The 12184-nt window shown below is 42.9% G+C and overlaps 1 protein-coding gene across 1 annotated transcript in view; it reads right to left on the reverse strand.

Moving 5' to 3' along the window:
• The window catches only part of Cnot8 (CCR4-NOT transcription complex subunit 8), a 17044-nt gene continuing 4860 nt past the window's right edge, over positions 1 to 12184 (reverse strand). The window contains exons 4-7 of the mRNA XM_048334286.1: positions 6591 to 6752; positions 5828 to 5972; positions 3831 to 3941; positions 1 to 1430 (exon numbers count right to left, since the gene is read on the reverse strand). Of these exons, the coding sequence (XP_048190243.1) occupies positions 1281 to 1430; positions 3831 to 3941; positions 5828 to 5972; positions 6591 to 6752 (568 nt within the window). The 3' untranslated portion in view covers positions 1 to 1280. The remainder of the gene's footprint in view (positions 1431 to 3830; positions 3942 to 5827; positions 5973 to 6590; positions 6753 to 12184) is intronic.

Here is a 12184-nt window from a genome sequence, read left to right on the forward strand (position 1 = left end):
TGCCAGTGGTTAAAAAGAAATCTTTATTTTACAAAATTAAAAACATAAATAACATTTACAAGCATCTCAAATACCAGCTGATAATACTTGACAGTTTTGAATCACTTCAAATTAAGTTTTCCATAAGCTTTTAAAATTGCAAGACGAGTCACTCGCTTCAGTGAGTTACTAGTTTTTATTTCTACCACTCCAAAGGGTATTTGTCAAATGTGTCCATCCAGTAGCCTTTTACTTTTCAAATGACTAGTTCTTAATAAAGTCCCGAGCTTCCTACCCCATTGTGGGATATTAAGTACTCCAAGAGATCTCTCAAAATCAAATGACTGCCTACCTTCTATAAGTAACTAACTAGCTTTTCTGGGTTCACATTCCTGATGCACTCATCCATCCTTGTATTTTCTCGGGTTTGCTGAACTTTCAGAAAGGCGGGGAAAATGGAGAAGTACTAGGAGAAGGTTGCTGACCTTCTGAAATCACATTACTGAAAATGACAGGCTTAAGACCCTCTTATTTGAGCTTATTCATTTGCTTCAGGATCAAGCCCAGGCTATTTCATTGTCTGACAACTTACGATGACTTCAGATGACACATAAGTGACAGCAAACCTCAGTGGCACTGTGGAACTCAAACATTAAAATGCTTCAGTCACTAATACCCATCTGGAGTTTGCCATAAATGAAGGCTAGACAGACTCAATAAAACTGTCTTTACATATCAGTATAGGAGCAATTCATTTCCATAGACAGACTAGCAAAGTGTAAGAAAAGCAAATGTCTGGGAAGTGACAAGAGGAAAGGCAAAGACTCGAATTCTGTAACCCACTTCCTGAGAACATTCTATGCCATTCTCCCTAGACGCCCTTCAGCTCAGCTGAGAATCAGTAAGAATCTTCATCAGAGATTAGCAACAAAGTCAAAAAGAAAAAAGAAGGACAACAGGTAAGAGTTCTATACATTTTACTAGTTTGTTTCAGACTTGTCCTGGGTATATAAAAAGGTCAGTGAGCTGTGGATGGATGGCTGCTGGCAGGAGGCAACCAGAGAGGAGCGGCAAGGGGTGAGGAATGCGGACGACCTATTTACAAATTCAGAGCAAGTTCCCCTCTTCTGGATCTAAAATAAAGACATCTTTGTCTTCAATAAAACAAAAGTCTTTCTGCTCGGTGCAGATGGTAGGTACAGTTTGCTCGAAAGAAGCGCTTTCTCTTGGGGGGCAGGTGAGAGTCAGTGTAGGAAGCACCATTCGGGGACCAGGCCCACCCTTGCAGGGCAGAGCTGCCATCACTGCTGCATGTTGTTGATGATCGCCAGGATGCTCATCTTCTCCTGAGCAGAGTCCGAATCATCGTTCTGCTTCTGGGCCACCCCCGTGCCGAGGCCGTACAGCCGCCCACAGTACTTGGCATCATCAATACTGTCCTCAAAAAACAGCTGTGGGATAGGACAGACAGTCAGGCCAGTTGTCACTGACTCAGCAAAGAAAAGCCTCCAAACCTTTGGGATCGTCTTTTGACGCTCTTTTTTCTAAACAGAGGCTCTGCATTAGGCCGAGAATTTCCATGAATGCTTTCAACGCCCCGATCTCTGTGCTGCAACTGTTCACAACAGCTGCCCCTGCTCCACAGCAAGCAGTGGTTAGAGCCCCACCTCTGGATCCAGCCTGACTCATTGTGTAACCCCAACAAAATCACTTTGACACTACCTGACATGTAAAATGAGGTCACATAAGCCAGGCACAGTGACATACATCTCAAATCCCAACACCTGAGAGGCCAAGATAAGAGGATCATGAGTTCAAGGCCAGATCTAGTTCAAAAGCAACAAGGTTGGGGGGGAGGGTATGGTGATAATATGGTTACGGTTGCTAGGATGAGGTAACAGACACTATCCACTCCAGATCTCAACCTTGGTCTCATCAGACAAGATAATATCTCCATATATTACCAATGTGCCCATGAAAAACCATTGGCCAGCCAAGTGCTGGTGGCTCACACATGCACTCAGGTGGCTGAGATCTGAGGATAATGGTTTGAAGCCAGCCCAGACAGAAAAGTCCTTGTGAAACTCATATCCAATTGACCACTCAAAAAAACCACACAAAAAAACGGAAGTGGGGCTATGATTCAAGTGTAGAGCATAAGCCTTGAGCACAAAGAGGCTCAGGAACAGCATCCAGGCCCTGAGTTGAAGCCCCATACCGCCACCACCACCACCACCGAAAAAACCCCACTGGCCTCCAGTACTTTTGTGATCATTTTTATCTAGAATATCTCCAAAGGCCATGTGTTAAAGGATTAGAGGATTAGTCACTGCCCATGGTAACACTGGGAAGTGGTGGAACCTTGGGGGTGGTGGTAGGGGGAGGTGTCAGTGGATAGAAGGAAGTGAGGTCACTAGCTCTTAGTGACCATGGAAGTGGTAGAACCTTGGGGGTGGGGGTGGGGGGTCGGTAGATAGAAGTGAGGTCACTAGCTCTTAGTGACCAGGGTAACAATGGAGGGGATACGGGGACCCCAGCTCCTTCCGCTTTTATTCTAGCCACCATGCTCTATCACCATGTTACTGTTCCCCACGTGGCCCAAAGCACCACAACCAGCTGAAACCTCTGAAACGGAATCCAAGTATACTTTTTGAACTTGATGATCTTTGGTTTTTTATTTTGTTTTATGCAGGCTTTGGGACTTGACTCGGCTCAAGGCTAGCATTCTACCACTTGAACCACAGCTTCACTTTCGGCTTTTTGGTGGTTTATCAGAGATGAGAGTTACTACCTGAGCTGGCTTTGAACCATGATTCTGAGATCTCAGCCTCCTGAGTAGCTAGGAGTATAGCCATAAACCACTAGCATAGCAATCTCAGTTATTTTGCCACAGGGACAGAATGTTAAATAACAGAACTACCCAGCTGGTGGTAGTGGATAACAATTGTAGTTTATTATTAAGAGTAATGAAGGCAAGCTGGGCAGTGGCGGCTTAAACTTATAATCCTAGCTACTTAGGTTGAGATCTGAAGATCACTGTTTGAAACCAGATTTGGCAGGAAAGTCTATAAGACTCTTATCTACCCACCAGAAAACCAAAGTGGAACTGTGGCTCAAAGTGGTAGAGCACTAGCCCAGAGCAACAGAGCTCAGGGACAGCACCCAGGCCCTGAGTTCAAGCCCCAAGACCAAACAAAGAAGTACCAAAGGGAACACATACTAACCATTCTCTAATAAGGAGATCCATGTCTACACATCAGTTGCTCTGGTTCATTCTTCAAATGTCAATAAAACCATTTTAAGGACTGGGAATGTGGCTTAGTGGTGGAGTGCATGCATGAAGCCCTGGGTTCAACACCTCAGCACCACATAAACAGAAAAAGCCAGAACTGGCGCTGTGGCTCAAGTGGTAAGAGTGCTAGCCTTGAGCAAAAGGAAGCCAGGGACAGTGCCCAGGCCCTGAGTCCAAGCCCCAGGACAAAAAATAATAATTTTGCTTACTTCTTCAAATTTTAAGACAGAGTAGGTATATAAAGGAACTAAAAGAGAAACTCAGTTCTTATGAATGAGTGATAGTAAACTGAATTTTAGTATGAAAACCGGAAGAAACAAACAAAATTATTCTGAACCTAAGTATGCTGAAAAATACTTGAGTATTCTGAAGCAATTCCACTTCAGAATGCCTCTTTTGACTCTCACACTACAGATACCAGTGAGCCAACACAACTGCTTTCAAAGTGCCATCAACTTCCAACAAACTATACATGTTCAACAAACCTTAGCTCACAAAAGTCACCCATGTTCTGTACAGCAAATCTCTTCCAAAGGCTCTCCCACACGACAGAGCTTACCTCTTTCATCCTGAAGAATGCCATTCCAGTCAGCAGTGAGTCGGAGCCTGCCTGGTGCTGCCTTCCAATCCTCTGCAAATCCAACTGATCAGCAACTTCCTGAAGACCTCCCTGGAGTCATGGAAAACAGACACTGCTACACACCCAATACTATTCTACTGGCTTCAACCAAGTGCACTTGTGAGTTTACTTAACAAGGGTACAGGAAGTGTAGTGGGCTAATTTTTTTTTTTTGGCCAGTCCTGGGCCTTGGACTCAGGGCCTGAGCACTGTCCCTGGCTTCTTCCCGCTCAAGGCTAGCACTCTGCCACTTGAGCCACAGCGCCGCTTCTGGCCGTTTTCTGTATATGTGGTGCTGGGGAATCGAACCTAAGGCCTCGTGTATCTGAGGCAGGCACTCTTGCCACTAGGCTATATCCCCAGCCCATGGGCTAATTTTAACAGGCCTCAAAACCCATCTTTTAGGCCTTCTCCTCTCTAAATAATGCATTATGCTACACTTTGCTTTTTACTTCTTTTTGGTACCAGTACTGTGGTTAGAACTCAGAAACTTGTGCTTTTGCTTGGCTTTTTTTGCACAAGGCTAGTGACTCTACCACTCATGCCACACCTCTACTTCTGGCTTTTTACAAGTTAACTGGATTTAAGAGTCTCAGATTTGTCTTTCAAGATGACTTCAAACTGAGATTCTTAGATCAGCCTCTCCTGAGTTGCTAGGATTACAGATGTGAGCCCCTGGTACCCTGCTATTTCTTTCTTTTCTATATTGCTATTTCCACTAAAACTCAGCCCTTTTAAGTCAAAACTACTGGGCTGGGAATATGGCCTAGTGGCAAGAGTGCTTGCCTTGTATACATGAAGCCCGGGTTCGATTCCCCAGCACAACATATATAGAAAACGGCCAGAAGTGGCGCTATGGCTCAAGTGGCAGAGTGCTAGCCTTGAGCAAAAAGAAGCCAGGGACAATGCTCAGGCCCTGAGTCCAAGCCCAGGACTGGCAAAAATAAATAAATAAATCAAAACTACTATAAAACAAGGCTGGAATAATGATAAGTGCTAATCCCATCCTAGCCAGCAAATTGTGGACAACTGTTTGCTACAGAGACCTCTCAAGCTTTCTAGAACTAAGATTATAGCACCTGCCTAACAAGCATTTGGCCTTGGGTTCAAATACCAGTACTGCAAAAAAAAAAAAAAAAAAACCTCCCTCCACCCCCCTTGAGAATCTAGAACAGTACAGAGCCCCACACTCAACAAAGTGCACATACATCTCATGCTAGTGAAACACTTATTTCACTAGGTTCATGGGCCTCAAGTCCAGAATGCCTACCTTAGAATGCGAGAAACAATGGGACCTCTCTGTGCCCAGGTGACTGTGCAGAGAGTTCTGCATAAACACTTGTGCCACTCAGCTCTGTAATAGCTCCTATAGCACAATGCAGGTACCTACTAGGCACTCAAGAAACAAGCTGAGGGCTGGGAATGTGGCTTAGAGGTAGAGTGGTTGCCTTGCATGCATGAAGCCCTGGGTTCAATTCCTCAGCACCACTTACACAGAAAAAGCTAGAAGTAGCGCTGTGGCTCAAGTGGTAGAGTGCTAACCTTGAGCACAAAAGAAGTCAGGGACAGTGCTCAGACCCTGAGTTCAAGCCCCAGGACTTGCCAAAAAAAAAGAAAAAGAAAAAAAAAGAATACAAGCTGAACAAAAAGCAATAAAGCAAAACAGCAAGCTTATCTGTGTATATCAGCACTTAGCTTTCACTCAAGGCTAGAGCTCTAAAACTTGAGCCACAGCTCCACTTCTAGCATGTGCACGTAACGTGTACGTGTACGTGTGTGTTTAATTGGAGATAAGAGTCTCACATAGACTTTCTTGCCCAGGTTAGCTTTGAACTGTGCTCCTCAGATCTCAGAGTTCTGAGTACAGGTGTGAACCACTAATGTCCAAACAAGCCTACTTTTTTGTTTTTGTTGGTATTTAGAAAAATATTGCATACCTTAAGATTTTTACAACTCTTCATCAGGTACTTCACATCATAAATAGATGGGAAGAAAAGATTCAAAATATGAAAAAACTCATGTTCTTCTTCTGGCAAACGAGAATCTGTAAGCAATTTTACCATGTAGCCAAAATCATAGCCACTACAAGGAAAGAATAAATCATGAGGTTAGGGAAAACAGTAGCAGTTACCTGGCCCTAATAATGAACCAGTTTATTTCTCAAAGCTTATAATGCTACTTGTGTTAGACACTTTCCACCTTCCAAAGCAGTATGCCCTCCTGTAATCTGAATTCCTCCATTCATAAACTATAACAAGCTACTATAGGAAGTAGACAGAGAACCCAGGGATTCACATTTGCAGATCTGATTCCCCCAAAATTCAAAACTAGCCAGGTGCCAGTGGCTCACACTTATAATCCTAGCTATTCAGGAGGCTCAGATCTGAGGATTACAGTTTGAAGCCAGCCCAGGTGGGAAAGTCTGTGAAACTCTTATCTCCAATAAACTACTCAGAAAAACCCAGAAGTGGTATGGTGGCTCAAAGTGGTAGAGTGCTAGCCTTGAGCAAAACAGCTCAGAGACAGGGCCAAGGCCTTGAGTTCAAGCCCCACAACCGGCAAAAAAGTTTGAAAATGACAAACAACAAACATAACTGCTACTGGTGCACAGAACAGCCAGTGAAACTGAGAATGATACCAATTCTGTTCTTGCTCCAGCCCAGCCCAAAGTGAGACAGGCACCCGTTCCCGAGGACTGACCTATGAAATGAAAGCCATTTGACATTGTCACAGAGAACCACTCCCGATGTCATCAGCAGCTCTGCAAAGTGCAGAGTGTCAATCCCTTCCTCTTCGTGCTTTTGAAACTGTAGGCCTGAGTTAGCCAGGAGGTCTATGGAATCCTGGGAGTACATATCCTCTCTGAAAAAACAAAGCGCTTGCTTTTTAGCTGGTAAACAGTGAGACAGACACAGAAAGTAGTAGTACTGCCAATACCTTAAATGCAGGACATGTTATCTAGTTCGAGGTATATACAAATAAAATTTAAGAAGAATAAATTAGCCAGGGTGCTGGTGACTCATGCCTATAATCCTAGCTACTCAGAGGGCTAAGATCTAAGGATTATGGTTCAAAGCCAGCCCAGGCAGAAAAGTCCCCCTGAGACTCTTATCTCCAATTAGCCACTCAAACCGGAAGTGGTGCTGTGGCTCAAGTGGTACAGCGCCCAAGCCCTGAGTTCAAGTCCCACAACAGACAAAAATAAATAAATAAATTTCACTAGATGAGTAGATAAGAAAATGAGTAGTAAGAAATAATAAAATCACTACAAAACCAAAATATACAAAAAAGGATGGGCATTTCTACATAACTTTCAATAACTGAATGCTAATGGTCTCAATTCTCCAATCAAATACACACTGCAAATGGGATGTAAAAGGACTAGGCTCAACGATTTGCTGCCTACAAAAAAGCACACCTCTCTAGCAAAGACAAACATAGGCCTAGCTGGGCACCACTGGCTCATACCTATAATCCTAAGCTACTCAGGAGGCTGAGATCTAAGGATCACAGTTCAAAGTCAGCCCGGGCAAGAAAGTCCATGAGACTCTTATCTCCAATGAACCACCAGAAAAACCACAGGTGGTGCGTGGCTCAAAGTGGTTGGGTGCTAGCCTTGAGCTGAGGAGCTTAGGGACAGCGCCCAGGTCCTGAATTCAAGCCCCATAACGGACCAAAACCAAAAAGATAGGTTTAGAGTGAAATGGAAGAAAATTTTCCAAGAAATGGAACCAGACAGCAAGAGGATGAGCTACACTCATATGACAAAGAACACTGCAAATCAAAATCTGTCAGAAGAGGTAACAGTTACTTTGTTTTGATAAGCAATCCAGCAGGAAGTCACAATTATAAACATACAAATTTTGAAAAGCAAATATTAGTGGACATAAAAACACAGGATAGACTTGTCAGTCATGGGGCTTGAACTCAGGGCCTGGGCGCTATGCCTGACCTCTTTTGCTCAAGTCTAGTGCTCTACCACTTGGAGCCACAGTGCCACTTCTGGATTTTAAGTGGTTAATTGGAGATAAGAGTCTTAAAGGGGGCTGGGGATATGGCCTAGTGGCAAGAGCGCTTGCCTCGTATACTTGAAGCCCTGGGTTCGATTTCCCAGCACCACATATACAGAAAATGGCCAGAAGTGGCGCTGTGACTCAAGTGGCAGAGTGCTAGCCTTGAGCAAAAGGAAGCCAGGGACAGTGCTCAGGCCCTGAGTCCAAGGCCCAGGACTGGCAAAAAAAAAAAAAAAAAAAAAAAAAGAGTCTTAGAGGGACTTTTCTGCTTGAACAGGCTTCAAATTGGGATCCTTTGATCTTAGTCTCCTGAATAGCTAAGATTGCAGGCCTGAGCCACTAGCGCCCAGCTCAGGATAGACTCTTATACAATAACAGTAAATGACATCCACTTGACAAATCAACAAGGAATTTTCTGGATTAAACGACAATACAGATCAAATGGGCTTAAATGACATCTGTAGAATATTCCACAGCAAAGAATACGCATTATTCTCAGCAGCCCAAGGAACTTTCTCTAAAATAATCATATCATAGGACACAAAGTCAAAAAACAAGAAAATTAAAATAATTTCCTATTTCTTATCATACCACAATGGATTAAAACAAAAACTCAGTTCACAGAAACTAAAGACTAAGTCTAGACTATACCTCAATGTAATACAGTCTCTACATAACAAACCTATCACCAACATCATAATAAATGGGAAAAAAACTGAAACCATCCCCTCTAAGTCAGGAAAAGGCAAGAGCATCTATCCTCCCACTCCTACTCTATAGTGCTTGAATTCTTAGCCAGAGTCATAAGACACAAGAAAGAGATAAAAGATTCAAGTTGGAATGAAGAAGTTAAATTATCCCTATTTGTAATGACAAAAAGACCCTAAAAACTCTACTAGAAGCTTTTACATTTGTTACAACTTTTAGTCAACAAGAGACAAAGTCAACATACAGAAATCAATAGCTTTCCTACATAGCACTAATGAACAGGCTGAGAGAGAAATCAGGAAAACAGTCCTATTCACAAGTCTCAAAAAAATTAAATAACCTAAGGATATGAAAGAGCTCTACAATGGAAACTCTTAAACCTCAAAGAAAGGGCTGAAGAAGGCACTTGAAGACACAAAGACCTCTCCTGTTCATGGTCAGCAGTACTAAAATTGTGTAAACAACTATACTACTAAAAGTGGTCTGAGGGGAGTTAGTAGAGCACCAGCCAATGAACCAAGCATCAGGTACCAAGTTCAAGTCCCCATCTCTGATCTAAAAAAAGAAAGAAAGAAAAGCAATCTGAACATTCAATTTAATAAAAAAAATCCAATAAACTTTTTCATAGAAAAAAACACTCCCAAAATTCATATGTAAGCACAAAAGATTCTGAATAACCAAAGCAATCCCGAGCAAAATAAGCAATGCAGTTATCACAAATACCTGACTTCAAATTACACTAAAGAGCAATAGGAACATACTGGCACAAAAACAGACATCTAATCCAATAGAAGAGCAAGAACTGACAAATAGGATCACACCAAATAAAAAGCTTCTGCACATCAAAGAAAATAATGGCTAGAATTGAGACTACTTACAAAATGGGTAAAACAATTATTTGCTGGATCCAGGTGCTGGTGGTTCACATCTGTAATCTCAGCTACTCAGGAGGCTGAGATGTAAGGATCCTGATTTAAAGCCAGCCCCAGCAGGAAAGTTTGGACCCTTATCTCCATTTAAATAGCAGGAAACAGAATTGGATCGATGGCTCAAAGTGGTAGCGCACTAGCCTGAGTGCAAAAGATAAGGCACAGCATGCAGCCTGGGTCCAAGCCTCAAGACTGACGAAAAAAATAATTCTTTGACATCTATTCATCAGGAAAAAACAATAAATGGATTAATTAAACAGACAATTCTCAAAAGGATAAATGGGACATGCACCAGTGGCTCATGTCTTTAGCTACTTGGGAGGATGAGGTTTGAAGCCAGAAAAGTCCAAGATGGGGGGGGGGGGGGGTGTCTGGCTCAGTGGTCAGAGTGCTTGCCTAGCATCTGTGAAGGCCCGGGTTTGAGTCCCAGCCCAGCCAGAAACAAAGGAAAAACATGAGATTCTAGAAAGAAAAAGGGAAGAAGACTAAGAAAGAAGAGAAAAAAAAAAGTCCAAGAGACTCTTATCTCTAAATAACCACTGGAAGTGGAGGTAGTATGGCAAGTGTTAGAATGCCAGCCTTGGGCAAAAAGTCTTTATACAACTAATACATGCTATTAAAAAACAAGGAGGCTGAGAATGTGGCTTAGCAGTAGAGTGCTTGCCTAGCATGCATGAAGCCCTGGATTTGATTCCTCAGTACCACATACACACACAAAAAAAAACAGAAGTGGTGCTGTGCTTCAAGTGGTAGAGTGCTAACCAGGAGCAAAAGAAGCTCAGGGACAGCACTCAGGCCCTGAGTTTTTCTGCCAGCCCCAGGACTGGCAAAAGAAAAAAAAAAAAATGAATGCAAGGAAGTAAAGCAGGATCTGAGGGTGAATGAGGATGAATAGTCCACATAGCTTATTTGCATGTATGAAAATATAACAGTGAGCCAGGTGCTAGTGGCTCATGCCTGTAATCTATAATCTTAGCTACTCAGAAGGCTGAGATCTGAGGATTGTGGTTCAAAATCAACCCAGAAAGTCCAGAGACTCTTTTATCTCTAATTAATCGCCAAAAGGCTGGAAGTGGAATTGTGGCTCAAGTTTTAGAACACCAGCCTTGGGCACAAAAACTCAAGATCAATGACCAGGCCCTGAAATCAAACTCCAGGACTGGCACAAGCACACACATGCACGCACACGCACAAGCACAGAGGAAAAAAAAAAAAAAGACATGCCCTAAATTCAAATCTCAGTACTGGGTTGTGCATGTACGTACACACACACACACACAATTTTATACTATGTGTATTTTACTAAAATTTGTTTAGGGACTGGGAATAGGCCTAGTGGCAAGAGTGCTTGCCTCGTATACATGAGGCCCTGGGTTCGATTCCTCAGCACCACATATACAGAAAATGGCCAGAAGTGGCGCTGTGGCTCAAGTGGCAGAGTGCTAGCCTTGAGCAAAAAAGAAGCCAGGGACAGTGCTCAGGCCCTGAGTTCACGGCCCAAGACTGGCCAAAATAAATAAATTAAAATAAAATTTGTTTAGTTACATCAAAATGAGTCCACTATCAAATAAGCTTCAGATTCAACTACATTGGTTTAGCACCCACACAGCATCAGGTTTTTTTAGTAGTACTGGGTATTAAACCCAGGTGTTTGTGCATACAAACAAGCATCACTAGCCCTTTTGTTTTGTTTCTGAAATAAGGTCATATTAAGTTTGCCCAGAATGGGCTCTAACTCCCACCTCTGCCTCCCAAGAAGCTGGGATTATACCACATCTAGCAACCTTATTAAGGCAGGTACTAAACACCCTGTTTTACAGGCAAAGAAAGGTAATTATAGGTAAAATGAGTGGTCAAAAATCACTAGGCTAGGGGCTGGGGATATGGCCTAGTGGCAAGAGCACTTGCCTCATATACATGAGGCCCTGGGTTCGATTCCCCAGCACCACATATACAGAAAATGGCCAGAAGTGGCGCTGTGGCTCAAGTGGCAGAGTGCTAGCCTTGAGCACAAAGAAGCCAGGGACAGTGCTCAGGCCCTGAGTCCAAGGCCCAGGACTGGCAAAAAAAAAAAATTACTAGGCTAAAAAATGAGAGGATCACTTCAAATACTTGTCTAATTATAATGGGGACTTCATTTTATTTTAAATAGCTTTACTGAAATACAGTTCTCTCACATAGCATACATTTAATTCACGAAATCGATGACTTTTAATATATTCACAGTTGTACAACCATTACCACTATCAAGTATCAAACATTCTCCCCACCTCAAAAAGAAACCCAAGCTGGGTGCTAGTGGCTCACACCTGTAATCCTGGCTACTCAGGAGACTGAGATCTGAGGATTGGGGTTCAAAGCCTTCCCAGGCAGCAAAGTCCATGAGGCTCTGATCTCCAATTAAATACCCAAAGGCCTGAAATGGAGCTGTGGTTCAAAGTGGTAGAGAGCTAGTCTTGGGCACAAAAGTTCAGTGACAGTGCCCAAGCCTTGAGATCAAGCTCCAAGACTGGTGGTACCCAAGAAAAAAGGCTCATGGACTTTTCTACCTGGGATGACTTCAAACCTTGATTCTCAGATTTCAGCCTCTTGAGTAATTAGGATTACAGGCATAAGCCACCAGTGCCTGGCAGGAGTACAAATT

This window comes from Perognathus longimembris, chromosome 25 (genome assembly GCF_023159225.1).
Source record: "Perognathus longimembris pacificus isolate PPM17 chromosome 25, ASM2315922v1, whole genome shotgun sequence".
NCBI lineage: Eukaryota > Metazoa > Chordata > Mammalia > Rodentia > Heteromyidae > Perognathus > Perognathus longimembris.